Genomic DNA, 14,148 nt, shown 5'->3' on the forward strand with positions numbered 1-14,148 from the left:
TATCAATTTTGATTAATTTTAGTGCATACAAAACCAAAAGTCAGCTTCCCCCGGGGGAGGGAGGGGGGCTGGCAACAGCATTCAGCCCTCACCAGAAACACACACAGCACTGTAAGGTCTCCTTTACTCCTTCTGTCGCTGTCTTGGTAGCTCCATCCCCAAAGCCAAAAGCCCAAAGTTGCCACATGTAAGGAATTCACCTAAACCTGCAGCTTGCCACATCGGTGCCTCCATCACTAAGTACATAGAAACCCCTTCCAAGGAGCATTCAGACCACCAAAATCAGGTTAGAATAAGAAACAAACAGTGAGGAAACAACTCCAGGCTCCGACAGGTTGCAGCCCTCCCTCAGCCCTGGCAGGACAAAGCAGCTCAGCTCTCAGGGCAGGAAGCTCTGGGAAGGAAGCACCAGAGGATGTCCTCTCGATAAGCACTGCTCCTCAGCTTCCCTCACCTCATCCCTCTCCAAGTCCAGCAGTCCTATTTACTTAAACCAAATGCTGCACTCCATTTTGCACTCTTGGCTCAAAAACTGAGCCTCGAGTTTATAAGAAATCAAGGCGTCAGAAAAATATTTTGAGCTTTGGGAGCAGCTTGTTTCATCGCTGTTTTGTTTGATCATTTTACCTCCTGTCTGAAAAATGAGACCTTCCTACCCGAAGTGAGCATTTTCTGGTCTCCACCTCTCAGCTGTGTGCTCAGGACAAATAGAATGGCAAACTTAAACCAACGCAGAGCCTGCGATTGGTTTCTATCACTGACGTGACTGTTTCTGAGTAAGCCACAGAAACACGTATTTCGACGAAAATGCCTCTTTAAGTAGATTACACGCTTGCTTCCTCCTTATTTGCCACCACAACGGGCTGAAGGGAATGTTTACCAACAGCAGATGACATTGGCTTCGATAGCACCATACAACAGCATCCCTGCTGGGCAGGCCTGCGCATCACCGAGCCCCGAACAACAGGTCCCATGCATTCTGCTGACCCTAACCTTATTACCGACAGGAAGCCTCATTTAAGATGGAAAAGGTCTCCTTTCATAATGTTTATAATACACTCAGCCCGGTTGCTATGACGATGGAACAACTCCTCTCTCCAAACAGGCTCTGGGACCCTAAAAATAAACAGGCGGGCCGAAATCACGACGGCGCAGTTTGTAGGGAGGGCTGTGCTGGTGCAGGCATTTTGGGGGGGGTTGGGGGGGGGAGGGGGGAAAGCAATGCTAATGACCAAACTCTGCACCCAGAGCGTGCAGCTCTGCGGTTCTCTCTGCTGCTGCTTCAAAAACAAAGCAGCCGAGCTGAGCTGACGCTGCGTGGCCACCAGTGTGATGGAGCAGGCTGTAGAACGGAGCGGGTTGGAGGAAGTCTTGGCCGTGCAAAGGAGGTGAGCGTTGTGTAATGGGTGCGTAAAGCCGGACGGGTGTAAAGAGGCGTGCAAATAACACGAGCAACAGCGGCGGATTTGCATACTTTCTCCACGGATTCACCCATTGATGTGGGCAGCATCCGCCCATCTGGCGAGGAGAGGAGAAAAGGCTGAGGGAAACCGTGGCGGAGTTGGCAGGGGGAAAAAAAAGAAAAATGTATGTATATATATATATATATAAGATAAAATATAAAACCCCAACGCAGAGCGTTGGATGGAACTGCAGCCTCCTCTCAACCCCACAGCACCGCAGACGTCGGAATCCCGAACAGCACAACGGTACGGCGGGTCCGCGATTCCCACAGCCGCGTTCAAAGCGGGTCGGACAGAAAACGGACAGAAAACAGACAGAAAACGGACCCAAACACCCCCTCCCCCCCCCCGCACCGCCGCTTTCCCTTCCCGACTTCCTGACCCCCCCTACAGCCGGCTGCCCCCCCAGCACCGCTCCCCTCCCCCCCCCAGGTCCCCCCGCCGCCCCCCAGCGCTCACCGAGGAGGAGCCCCGCCGATCCCCGGACGTCGCGGTCCCGTCGCGGCGGGCAGGTGCTGGGAGCGGCCCCCCCGCCGCCCTTCATGGCCGGGAGCCCCCTCGGCGGGCCGGGCGCCGGACCCCCATCGCTGAGAGGGAGGAGCCGGGCGAGCAGCAAAAGACAGCGGTGCGGTAAAACGGGAGGAGGCGGCGGGGAGCGGCGGCGCGTTACATGGCGGGACGCGAAGCGCCAACCTCAACGCCGCGGAGCCACCGCGGCCGCCGTACGCCACACTTCCGCCCACGGCTCCGCTGAGGGTCCGAAGGCGGCGACCAATCCCCGCGCAGAGCGGGGGCGACGCTGACCAATAGGGGAGGAGGGAACCGCCTCCCGCCGCAATGCCTCGTGGGAAGTGTAGTCCGCGCCGCCCCGCGCTCGCAGCCATGTGCCCGCAAGCCGGCTCCAACGCTGCCGCTTCTCGCCGGGTTGAGCCCCGCTGCTCACGGGAGAGAGACGGGACCCGGTCACGGCCGGTGCGGGATGCCCGAGCTGTTTGATCGGAAGGAAAACGGAGGGTAAACGTGGAAATAAGTTTAAAACAAAGAAATCGCTGTGATACCGCCGGTTCTCCGGGCAGAGGGGAGATGGTGGGCATGGGGAGATGGAGGCACTCCTAAACCAGAAAGGCTGAAGGTGTATCCCAAAATGAAGAAGGCCGAGGGGAAAAAAAAAAACAAACAACTTTTCCAAGGGGTTACGGAGCAGGAAGAGCTTCGGGGACACAGCTTGTCTCTACCAAGAGAGGTCCAGCAGGGCTGCCCAATTCCATCAGCTCTTCCAGTGCCGGTAGTGTTGATGAGGAGAGCTGCCAGTGCTGTACAACCCGCACAGCAACAGTTCTGCCCGAGCTCAGGCACAGCATGTGGCCACTTCGAACCATTAGGGCTGGAAATGGTTGTTTATGGCCAACCCTGGGAGCACAGAGGAGAGGCATTCACTGTGCCGCCAGAAGGGGTGGACCCTAGGTCTCCTAACTAATCCCCCCTGATCCCATTTAGGGGCTGGTAACAAATAGGGAAGTATCTCTACTTGGAAATCATCTCCCTTTGGAGTTTCTGGTAAGCCCCGATCTTTGGAAATGCTAAGCTATTTCTTGTTACTGAATTCTGACCACTACCTTTCTTGTTAAGATTAAAGGCAACTATCCTCACAGAGACTATAAAAAAGAAGGGGACAGACTCTAGCAGAATCTGTTGTGATACGACAAGGAGAAATGATTTCAAATGAAAAGGAGGGGCAGTTAAATTGGATGTGAGAGAAAAACTTTTTTTTCTAATAAGTGTAGTGAAGCAGTGGAACGGGTTGCACAGATTGGCGGTGGATATTGAGCCTCTGGAGATGTTCAAGGTCAGGCTGGATGGGCTCTGAGCAACCTGACCTAGCTGTTGATGTCCCTGTTCATTACAAGAAAGTTAATTTAAAGGTCCTTTCCATCTCAAATGATACTACTCTGATTCTACAATGAAAAGACCACTGAGATCATCTGCTCCACTTGGGAAAACCCACCTGGATCACTCCCTGCAGACATCCCCTATTCCCACACCTTTCCTGTGGTTCTCATTCCAGTAGCAAAAGCACAACCCTACAGCACTCCTAGGGCTGAGCAGAAGTGATGGGGGATCGCAGAGAGCAGACAGCACACGCACAGCAGGAGCCTTAATCACACTGAAGCTCATTAAAGCAGCCCATGCACACACTCCAGTCCCCAGGAAGCTGCTCACTGTGGTCAGCTGCTGCTCATTGCCTCGGCCTGCAGCAGCACACAGATGAGTGGTGATTGCCCTGAGTTAAGCCCTAAGAAAGCACATTGTGGACCAGTTGGAGAGCGGAGATTTCCCCGTTGGATTTGGCATTGGGAGCAGCAGTGAAATGCCACAAAGGCAGCGCTCTCCCCAGCGCACGCACAGCCTCAAGATTCCCACCCACTGGCAGAGGAAAACAAAAAACTAAGCTGCACTCCACTGTCAAACACCACACATGCCAAAACATGCAACCCTTGGCTTTCCAGATACGTGCCAGCAAGAGGTGAGATGTGTTTGTACAAAGTCCTCCGTGCACATTTCACCTAATTGCCTTCTCACAAACCTGACTGCTGCTCATTTTTTGTTTGGGATGTGCCATCACCCCAAACACACAAGAAGGTGTAGCTGAGATCCCAGCTAAGCCCAAGCACCTCCAGCTGCAATCAGTGCTGCTTCTCTGAAGGCAAGTTCTGTGTTGTTACAGCCCATCTCCTTCAGCTGGTCCCACTCAAATGAAGTGAAAGGACCAAGATGGGGCACGACGTTTTATTTCACAATCCCTTTAATAGCATTTACTGTTCAAGGTACAGGAGATGGAAAGGGAGGTGAAAGCCAGAATAGAATGAAGCTCAGGGAATCCTGGCACAACAGAACCTGAGGTGTCACGCAAGATGTCATCTGACCACAGCTTACAGGGATGAAGCACGGGGTCCTTCTGCAAAGCATTGGAAGAAGGGAAGCTTTTAAACCAAGCTGCTGACCATTATCTATTTATTTACACAATTTAACTACTCCATCTGATAGATAGTGTGAAAAAGAGTGGGCAGGGAGGGGAAGCACTGCATCCCCTGCACTACAGGTGACTCAAACAGAACTGATGCTCCGCAAGTGATGTGCTAACAAACCTTGGGCTCCCTCTGTACTCCATGCTGACTGCTTGCTCTGTTTGGAGCTTGGGCTCCTTCAACCACCACAAGCCAGAGAAACAAAGAAAAGAGGAAAATAAAGACGAGTCCTGCGTTCTATCAGACTCTTCCTGGAGGGTCACAGATGGGAGGTTTGCCAACATCTGCTCATGTGTACCTCAAACAGAGCTCAAGCCGTTTGTTTGGGGAAGGAGGAGCACCCGGGTTCACACATGTTGCTCAGAGCTCCTGGATCGGGCTGCTTTTTGTCCCAACCCCTTCCACTTACCATCAGCAAAATATCTCCCCCCAGATTTATGTGCTCTGATAGGAAACCATGTGTGAGCTGCACCCCAAAAGGCACTGCGGGCTCTCCCAGCACACAAAACCCTCCTGCGCTGTGCCCTGCCATCTCCGTGGCCTCAGCTGCAGCTCAGTGCTTGTGACAGCTTCACTGAGAAACAGCCCCAAAGGGTCTTTCCTAGAGAGGGAGAATAAATTTCCTGCTTTGTGCAACTCCCATTTTGTTCTGCTTCCCCTGCCGTGGGTTTGCAAGCGAACGTGGGTTTGTTCCCATCTTAGACAACATCACAAGGGGGAAAATATGTAGGACAAAGGGATGGGATGAAATAGCGCAGGCAAGCAGGCAGGTCTTAGAAAAAGCTCATACGTAAAGATGCTTTAAAAAGAAGCACTCAAGCAACAGTGTTTTAAAGGGGAAGAGACAGCAGAAAGAGAAGTCAGAGTGGGGCTGCTGGTGAAGGTCGGTTGTATTGGGGTACAGATGTTCAGATGTCACAGAATCGTTATGGTTGGAAAAGACCACCAAGTCCAACCATCAACCCCTCCCCACCGTGCCCACCAATTTGTCTTAATTGTTGCCAAGCTGGAGGCAAGGACAAAGCTGGGAAGTGAAATGTAGCTGTTGGCTGTAGGAAAACACCGGGCAGCCCAAGAGGAGAAGCGCAGAGATTGCTAAATCAACTGAAAAAGAGAAATCTCACTGCATGGCTCTGACTTTGCATCACGTGTGGTTGGTTGAGATGGTGCTGGGAGCAGAGCTCCCCTACAAGAAGCGATAGGCTGCCATAGGAGCTGCAGGGCCACCATGAGGACCCCCAGCAGCCCCCTCTTGTCCAGCCCAAACAACCCCATGGACTTCACACCTCCTGCTTGGACACGGTGGGGATGGACACAGTGAAAGCTCATCATGCAACCATGGGGACAGCAGGTCCGGATGCTGCTGCCCACCTCACTGAGATGTGCCAGCTTGTTGGCGAGGCCTTGATGGTGCTGGTCGTCAACCTGATGGGATTATAGCAGAAATCTGCCCTCACCAGGCACCCAACACACAGCAGAGCCCCCTGTTCAGCCTCCAGCCCCTTGCACAGTGTCACCTCCACATCCCTCCTGCACACCCTGGGACAGCAGTGCTGCCGTGGGCTGCAGCGTGGGGCCGGCGCTGCCTGCTGCTATATCCAGAGTAAATTCATCCCTGTATCCAGGCGGACAGATTTAGAAACGTTGCCTGAATTTCTCTTTGTGCTCTTCCCACATCCTGCCCTGCTACAACTCCTGCCTGCTTGCATTTAATTTCCTAAAGAGCAGCGCTTAGCAACCCGACAGCCTTCTCACTGCGAGCGGATCCTCCCATCCCCTCCCATCCCAGACATGCAGCCCAGCTCAGCACAGAGCTGGGGTACAACCCAGCAGCCCCAATGACACACGTGTGAGATGCATCTCAGCACCTCCGGCATAGTTTTAGCTGTGGGAAGGCAGAAGGGTCTCCTCTTCCTCGTTCCTCCCGTTGCCACAGCTCTCATCTGTACTTCCACAAAGCGTTTCTGCTGCAGAGTAATATCCTCACTGGAGCAAAGGATGGGTAATTACAGAGCCTTCAGTAAACCTTCTAAGCCAGTCATCCAAAGTCCCCAGAGGGAAGCAGGTGAGACTATAACACACATTGCTCAAGAGATATGTATCTGGAGTATTTTATTTTATAAAAATCTCTCCCCTCCCTTTGCGGTCTGCTTAAAAGAGATGGCAAAACAAACCAGGTGAGCTGCAAGCCAGCACCGCCAGCACTCCCAGCCCCGTCTTCCATGGCAGATCCACCCCGTGCATCTGCTCAGCAAATAGCTGCTGCAGCAAGGAGAAGTGCCTGGCACGAAGGCTGAGGCACAGCTCTTCTTGCTCCAGTTTGGAAAAGCGCCTTTCCCAGTTGCCTTCGGCTGCAAACAGAGGGAGGCAGGATGGGGCAGGTCCAAAACGAACAGGGAGTGTGCTGGGAGAGTCTGGATGAGGGAGAGGAGCAAAGAAGGGCAGATGAAAGCACGAGACGGGCATGAGTCACGCTGGCACGCAGCCCCTGGAGAAAGCCCTCAAGGAAAGGGCATTTAGTGAATTCCTGGTCAGGCAAAAATCCACGAACACAAAAGGCAACCAAAAATAGGCCCTTGCGTACCTGCCTGCCCTGGCTCCTCATTCAGAGCTCAGTGTTACGATGGCTCAGGAGGTGTTTCTTGGGCACGGGGCGGCAGCAGGAGTGCTCAGTGCCACCCGTGTGCCCCATAGGGGAGAGCTCTGGCTGAGGTCGCAGGTGCTACACGCTCCCACGGAAAGAAACCCCGCTGCAGGCAGAAGCTTTCTGCTCAGATTTATCCACACCTACCCAAGGACGGAGGAGTTTCAGCCAGCATCCAGAATCCAGCCCTCCCAGACCTTTGGGGAAGGCTTGGCTCTGAAGTTAAGCAGCTCCAGCGCTTTCTGTTGTAACCCCTGCTCATGTGCCTGGGGACCTGGAAAGCAATGCAGGTGTTCTCCTAAAAAACATGCAGCTGAGGCAGAGCAACTTGCTGGAAGCCAAAGCAGAGTTCCATTAGCTGTGGCCTGCACACAGGAAAAGACTCAGGGGAAGCAGACCCTTCTTTTTAATGCTTGTAACCCCAAACATTGTAGGTGAGGAATAAATCAAGGAGTTTCGGCTCAGCTTTAGGTGGAGGAACAGGGTTTGGTCCACTTCCCCACCCTTCTTCTGGGTACATCCCAACTCTCCCCACCAAAGCAGCAGCTCGACACAAGGACACAAAGTCCTGCCCTGGAAGCACACTGGAATAATGGCACAAACATTGAGTCACAAAGAGCCTGCAGGCACCAAACATCAGCCTGAGACACGCAGGCAAAGCCACGTAGGAGGGACACAGCGCCTAGCTGGAACTCCTGACGTTCGTTCTTTGTTTGTACAAGCACCTAATTCCCTCCCAGATGTTTGCAAAAGCTTGGCAAGCTGGCACGGTACAAAGAATTGGCCTTTAATTAACCAGAAGTTAAATACAAAGAGGACGTCAGCAAGCTGCACGTTGCAGCGCTCCCCCCAGCCAATGCATGCAGCTCTCCTGCATCCACATGCATCGGTGTCTCTGCACACAGAGGTTCCTTCAGCACGTGAAAAAAGGGCTTTGCTGCTGGTGCTGCTGCTTATTACATCCCTCCTGATCCCCTCCTGACACCACGCACGTCCCTCCTCACACCGCAGCAAAGTCACACTGCCCAAGGACTCCGATAGATTTCCACCACGTGGATTTCAAAGCAACAAACCCTGAACTCAACCCGTCCTTGAGGAAAGCTCCAACACACACCGTTTGCTACAACAAAGTCACTTCTCCTCTTCGGCACTCCTTTCATTACCACCAGGACTGCTCCTCACCGGGTCAGCCCTACATCCCAGTGCTGCCCAGTTGGTCCCTGTGGATCCTCACGTGCTTGGCCAGGTGGTCACTGCGGGCAAAACGCTTCTGGCAGGCGGCACATTGGTACGGTTTGACACCGGAGTGAGAGCGCTTGTGTCGGGAGAGTTCATCTGAGCGGGAGAACCTGCGGGAGAAGGGCAGCGTGGAGGGCGCAGCCGCTGTGCCAGGCAGTGCACAGCAGCCCAGGATCCTCCTGGAGGGAGCAGAAAGGAAGAAACCTCTCCGAGGAGTGGTTTAGAGATAGGGAAGAGAGGAGTAGAGCCACTGAGATCTTGCTTTCCGTTGGTTTTTAAGTTCTACCTGCTTCCTTCCTCTGTTCGACGCTCGTGGGAAGGAGAGCTGATGGCCCTAAGGACAGATGCTGAGAGAACTGCTCTTTGGGGCATCAGCTCAGGCTGGCAGGGATGTGAGGACAGAGTTCAGAGTTCCTATTGCTTCACACATCCAGCCAAAAAAGGCGCTGCTGTTGAGAGAAGCGCCTGTTTTTCCTAAGCACGCATTCTCCTTGCAAGCATCTCAGAATGGCAGCGAGTTTTCAGTGTCAGGGCTGGGAGAGAGGAGCAGCCTGCAAGCTGGCTTAGCACAGAGCACAAAGGAGGAGCAGCAAATGCAGCCAGCCCGCAGCAGAGGAGCAGAGGTTTCCATGCCAATGCGAATTTACTGGAGGATGCAGCAGCAAGGACTGCAGGAATACTCAGTGCTCACACTGCTTCTGGCTGTGTGATATCCACACCTGGTGCAGATCAGCTGCACCACCTGGAAAATCCCTTTAACCACATGCACATCCCTGCTCAATTCTCCTGTGCCCTTCTGCTCGGCACAGAGCTCCAGGAGGGAGCAGGGAGGTGATGCTCAGCCCTTCTAAAGTGCCACCTCAATGAGGCTGGGAGTTGGTGGGACTGCAGCGTGTTTTGCATGTCCGAGTGCCAGGGGAATGCTGGACAGGAGGACTGGGCAGGATTTACTCCTGTTCTGCCTCTACGGAGCCAACACAGATGGCAGGAGTATTAGGATGGAAGGGTTTTTCCATCTGGCTGAAACGTGCCCACGCAAAGAAGCACAAAGCAAGGAGCTTCAGATGTAACCCCAGACTCCCAGCAATAGGATTTCACGCTCACACCTGGTACAGCAAACATTACGCTTGCCCTTCAAAAGCTCTGTGAAGATTAAATGCATCCCAAGGACGTCCTCAGTTCATCCACACAACGACTTCTTTTCCAGCTCTATTGCAAAAAGTGAGTTCCAAAGTCTCAGCTCCTCCTGAGACAGCAGCCATCCTCCACCGTGCAGGGAATCAAGGCAGCGAGGTGGTGCCAAGGCGTTGCACGAGAAACCAAGGAAGCTGAGTGCTGCCAGCACCAGTTTTCCTTGTGATATCCTTTCAGATCTGCTGAGGAGAAGCACTATGCAAGACCTGAGGACTGTTAACCCTCCTCGCCAAAGGCTGTGCCGAGCATCCTGCCCCTCAGGACAGGCATGTGGTACCAGGAAGAGAGCACAGCAGCAGGAAGCAATCAGAGGAGCGCAGAGTGGTTTATTTAGGGAACGGAGATGAAAGAAAACAATGCTGTGCACAGAGCAAACGGGAGAATACGCACAAAGGAGCCATGCTGCAGGCCCAGCAGGAGGGACACAGGCAGGCAGGGTGGGCACACAGCGAGAGAAAGCAAAGGGATGGCCGACATGGCCATGAACCAACATGGGAATGAAGCAGCAGCTCCTGTTTTCTGGGAGAAGAATTCATTGGAAGAGCCATTTTCGTAGTCCAGCTGCACAAACTGCATTGCCAGAGAGCAACTCAGAATACTTTTTATTTTCCTCTGGGCCTCCTTAAGGGTCTCACCTGCTTTCCCCCCCCCCCATCCACGCTCCCACTTACCGCCAGCCGCAGTCGGGCCAGGCACAGCTGTAGGGTTTCTCCCCGGTGTGCCGGCGGATGTGGGCCTTCAGGTGGGAGCTTTTGGTGTACGCCTTGCTGCAGCCCAGCTGTGGGCACTTGTGGACACGTGTGGGGGCTTTTGGACACACAGGGGCTGCTTCCTGATCCTGCACACCCCCCAGCATCCTCGCTCCCATGGCGTTGGGCAGTGGGGCGATCTTGATGTACTTTTGGTCCACGAGGGTGACGGGGTGCTGGAGCTGAGGTAGGAGGGATAGGTTTTGTCCCTGTAAGCTGATGACCAGTTGGGTCACTCTGACAGCAGGCTGTGCCAGCAGGCTGCTGTTATCAAGTTGGAAAGGCTGGATATGGAGGACAACGGGAACGTCTCCGTCAGCCGCTGCCTGGTTGCTCCCATCAGCTGTCCCTCCAGGCTGGGAACCATCTGAGCCATCTTCTTGAAGTGGATGTCCCTCAGAGCCACCCGAACCGGTTTCAGATTCAACTCCAGCCACGTGCTGCTCGCTCACTCCATCCTTCAGGAACTCAGCCTTCTCCCTCAGGAACTCCTCGATCTCCTCCAAGGTGGGGATGAAGTCCTGGGAAAGGCTGCAGCAGAAGTCGGGCAGCTGGAGGTGAGCCTCGCAGGCAGTCAGGGGGGGTTTCTCCTCCTCCCCATCAGTCCCTGGTAGGGGGAGTGGGTCGCCTTCATGGCAGCCTGTGTTGCCCTCCAGGAGGTGGTCAGAGCCTTCCTTGGGGCCGTGCCTCGGCAGGAGGGATGGCGGCATGTTGTGCTGCTGGGATAAAGAACCTGAAGGGGTTGGCAGCTCCTGGCTGCTCACACAGAGCACCGGCCGGCCCACATCCCCCACCTGCACCGAGCTCCTGCTGGGCTGGATCAGGAGCCTCTGCACCACTTCGGCTGGGGAAGTCTTTGCTCATCTGCAAGGGAACACCACCAAGGTTATTTCCAATGGGAAACGAGCAAGAAAACTCCAGGCTTCGAGTGTAACAGACCGTGCCTTAGAAAGAAAACAGCAAAAGCAGTCAGTGGTCTTTGTTTGATAATAAAGATGCTGCGGCTCAGAAAACACATGCCAACCCCCTTCCTATGGAGGCTGCTAAGGGCTCGATCCCTCCCAGAAGCAAACTTCTCTGGGATGTTTATTAAGGCAAAACTACACAGTGAAACTCTTCCACCTGCAGCAGAGGGCAGCCATGTGCTGCTGGATGGCAAAGGCTCACAAATGGGTGTTAGTGGAGATCCAGAGGAAGGTTCTGGCTTCTCCAAACACTGGCACAACGACAGCCTCACACAGACATATCACAGCCAGGTTCAAACTGACTGGTTTGGGAACCATTAATAACAGTGGGAGCTGCCAGCCTGCCCAGGTTCTGGGAACGCATGGGTACCACTGTGCTGCACTGCGTGGTGCCTGGAGGAGCACTGAGCACATCCAGGCAGGTCGGCCTGCACTGTGGCACTCCTTCAGAAAGCAGTGCAGACAGATCTGGGGTCAGCTCACGGGGCCCCTGAGGGCACACAGCTCAAAGCAGATGGGAATCATCACAGTACTGAGACACGCAGTGAGGCACGGCCCGCCTGCCTGCTTGTCTTGGACTTTTAATAAGGAAAGTGAGTTTTCAAGAGAAAGAAAACCGATGCCAAAGTCACCTAAGAGTGTTTTCCAGAGTAAACAAGTCCATGAGATCTCTGCAGAGCTGCAAACCAGTTGAGCCAGTCCTCCTTATCAGTGCTTCCCCAGGGTCCTGAGAACTGGGAGAGGGAATTTCTGAGAAGCAGCCTGGATATAACAGAAAGGCTCTTCCTTTAAGAAGAAATAATCCCCACCTAAGCTCCCTGTCTGCCCGGAGTTGCACTGCATCGCTTGGGGCTGCCCACAGCCGTCCCCTCACAGCTCTGTGCCAACAAGTTGTGAGGAGCAGAGCCAGCCCTGCTCCCATGGGAGGTGAGGACGGCGCTCGGACCAACCTCAGCCTGCAGGCTGCGTGTTTTCATCACAACACAAATCCGTGCTCTGAATCATCACCTGAAAGGCAGCACCAAATCACACCCTGCTTCTGTTCCAGTGTTCTGATCCTCCTCTGATCTCTGCTTTCTGACCCTCTCATCAGCTCCGTCTGCACGCTTCAGAGGCTCTGAAGAGCCTTCCCCCTCTGGCTACCAAACACTGCTGTTTTCCAACCTGATTTTCCACCTTGCAGGGCAGCTCAGGAAGTCTTCATCCTTTCAGAATGCCCCCAAGGATAACTGAATTACACCATGAACTCCTCAGCTCTGAAGGTTTATTTAGTATATATCCCACAAATCCAAAGCGAACAGTTCTGTTGAGTGAACAACACAAACAAAAGCGCAACCAGAGGGCAGGAAGGTCTGGGGCTGAGCAGACCTGGGCAGGTTTCCTGCAGCCTCGTGCAGCTCCAGCAGAGCTCTGATGCCCTCTAAGAGCAGCAATAGCAATGCAGAAGGGAAAAGGGCAACTAATAGGGAGCTCCACTGCTAATCGACATCGGGGATGTGTTACAGACAGCAGTGACTTATCAACCCGCAGCATTTCTGCAAAATGCACATCCACCATTCTGTCGCCCCAGATAAAGCACTGCAGTGGCACGGAGGCCCCACTTTGGCCTTCAAGCAAACGTGCTGCACAAGGTCAGCGCTGCTGCCGAGCTTCACTTTGCATTTCCACCCCTGGAGCTGTTCAGATTCCCAGGAGCACTCAATTACTGCCTGAACTCCGCAGACGTGCAGCTCTCATACGGAGGGAAAATCACGGGCCAAAGTCAGTGTGAGCAGTGCTGAATGACCGCTCCACCAACACCCGCGGCCCCAGAACCCCGACTTACCTCGGGGCACAGCCCGCCCTCCCAGAACCCTCAAAAGACGCTTTACAGCGGTGCCACGTGGAGCAGAACCGTCGAGATAAAGGGATGCCCCCACGCTCCGACCCAGCCGAGGACACGCGGGCGTTCGCAGCCCGAATGGAACCCGGCGCACCGGGAACGGCTGGACCCCCCCGCCCCATTCACCCCCCGGCAGCCCCTCATCCTCACCTGTTGGGCTCCGCGCTGCCACCGCGGTCCCATCGCCCAGGGGCGGCTCCGCGCCCGCTCCGCCCCGCGGGGGTTCGGCTCCGGGGGCGGCTCCGCGTCGCTGCGCTGCTGCGGCCGATCCCGCAGGAGAAGCCCCCGGTTCTGCTATCTTATCTTTTCCTTTTTCAACGTTTCAGAGAAAGAAAAGGACAAGGGAAAGGTAGCCGTGCCCTAGCAGGCAGCTGCAGTCCGAACCACAGTAACGAAACTGAGAGCGCGAGGTCCCCGCGTGGAGGCAAACGCACTGAGCAGGGAGAAGGGAATCGCGTTTTCCTCTGCTGTCTCAAAGCACTCGTAGGGTTTGATGGCGACAGAGGTTTGGGGTCAAATATTTTCAAGCAGGTGAACAGTTCTGAGGCTGGAAGTGCCCTTGTAGGAAATGAGATTTTTCTTGTCGCGGTTTGCACGGCAGAGACTGGAGGACGCTCATCTGCCACAGCACCGTAAAGCCAAGGAAATGAATGTACATTCCTCTGCTTTGTTAGAGAGCAATTTGAGCCTGAACAAAAGCTCTCCCAGGTCTGAGCAGGACTTCGTGCTCGGGAAAAAAAAAACAAACAAACCAACCAACCGCAAGCAAACAAAAACTCCCAAACTAAAAACTAAAGGCGTGTGGTTGCTCGGACAGGGCAGCTCACCGCTGTCCCCTGAATGGGGGAGAACACCCTGGGGGAGAACACCCTCGGGTGCCACTTGCACAAACCTGAGACACGGGGTAAGAGCTGATATTACCGCAGTTCTTTGCAGGAATTGGGGAAATCCCAGCTGTTTAACGACGCGGGGTTCCAACACAGCCG

The 14,148-nt window shown here is 54.2% G+C and overlaps 2 protein-coding genes across 7 annotated transcripts in view; both read right to left on the bottom strand.

Moving 5' to 3' along the window:
- The window catches only part of ELK4 (ETS transcription factor ELK4), a 37,161-nt gene extending 26,794 nt beyond the window's left edge, over nt 1–10,367 (bottom strand). For 4 of the 5 annotated variants that reach the window (XR_014879915.1, XR_014879914.1, XR_014879913.1 and 1 more), the window contains exon 1: nt 1,923–2,400. The gene's annotated coding sequence lies outside the window, so the exon portion shown is untranslated. Of the gene's footprint in view, nt 1–1,922; nt 2,401–10,237 lie in introns of those variants that run through there. The other variant, XM_085210329.1, reaches the window with a different exon arrangement.
- LOC104914496 (Krueppel-like factor 15) lies at nt 6,585–14,131 on the bottom strand. Of its 2 annotated transcripts, XM_010724204.4 has the most exons (4): nt 13,106–13,262; nt 11,913–12,014; nt 10,238–11,179; nt 6,585–8,482 (listed from the first exon to the last, which is right to left on the bottom strand). In XM_010724204.4, exons 3-4 carry the CDS (start codon nt 11,023–11,025, stop codon nt 8,326–8,328), a joined length of 945 nt encoding a protein of 314 aa, XP_010722506.2. In that variant the 5' UTR covers nt 11,026–11,179; nt 11,913–12,014; nt 13,106–13,262; the 3' UTR covers nt 6,585–8,325. The 2 variants fall into 2 exon arrangements, with proteins under 2 accessions (XP_010722506.2, XP_085066457.1); XM_085210331.1 differs by lacking the exons at nt 11,913–12,014; nt 13,106–13,262 and adding an exon at nt 13,313–14,131.
- Between the last annotated feature and the right edge of the window lie 17 nt (nt 14,132–14,148).

Source organism: Meleagris gallopavo, chromosome 28 (assembly GCF_905368555.1).
Source record: "Meleagris gallopavo chromosome 28, MGAL_WU_HG_1.1, whole genome shotgun sequence".
NCBI lineage: Eukaryota > Metazoa > Chordata > Aves > Galliformes > Phasianidae > Meleagris > Meleagris gallopavo.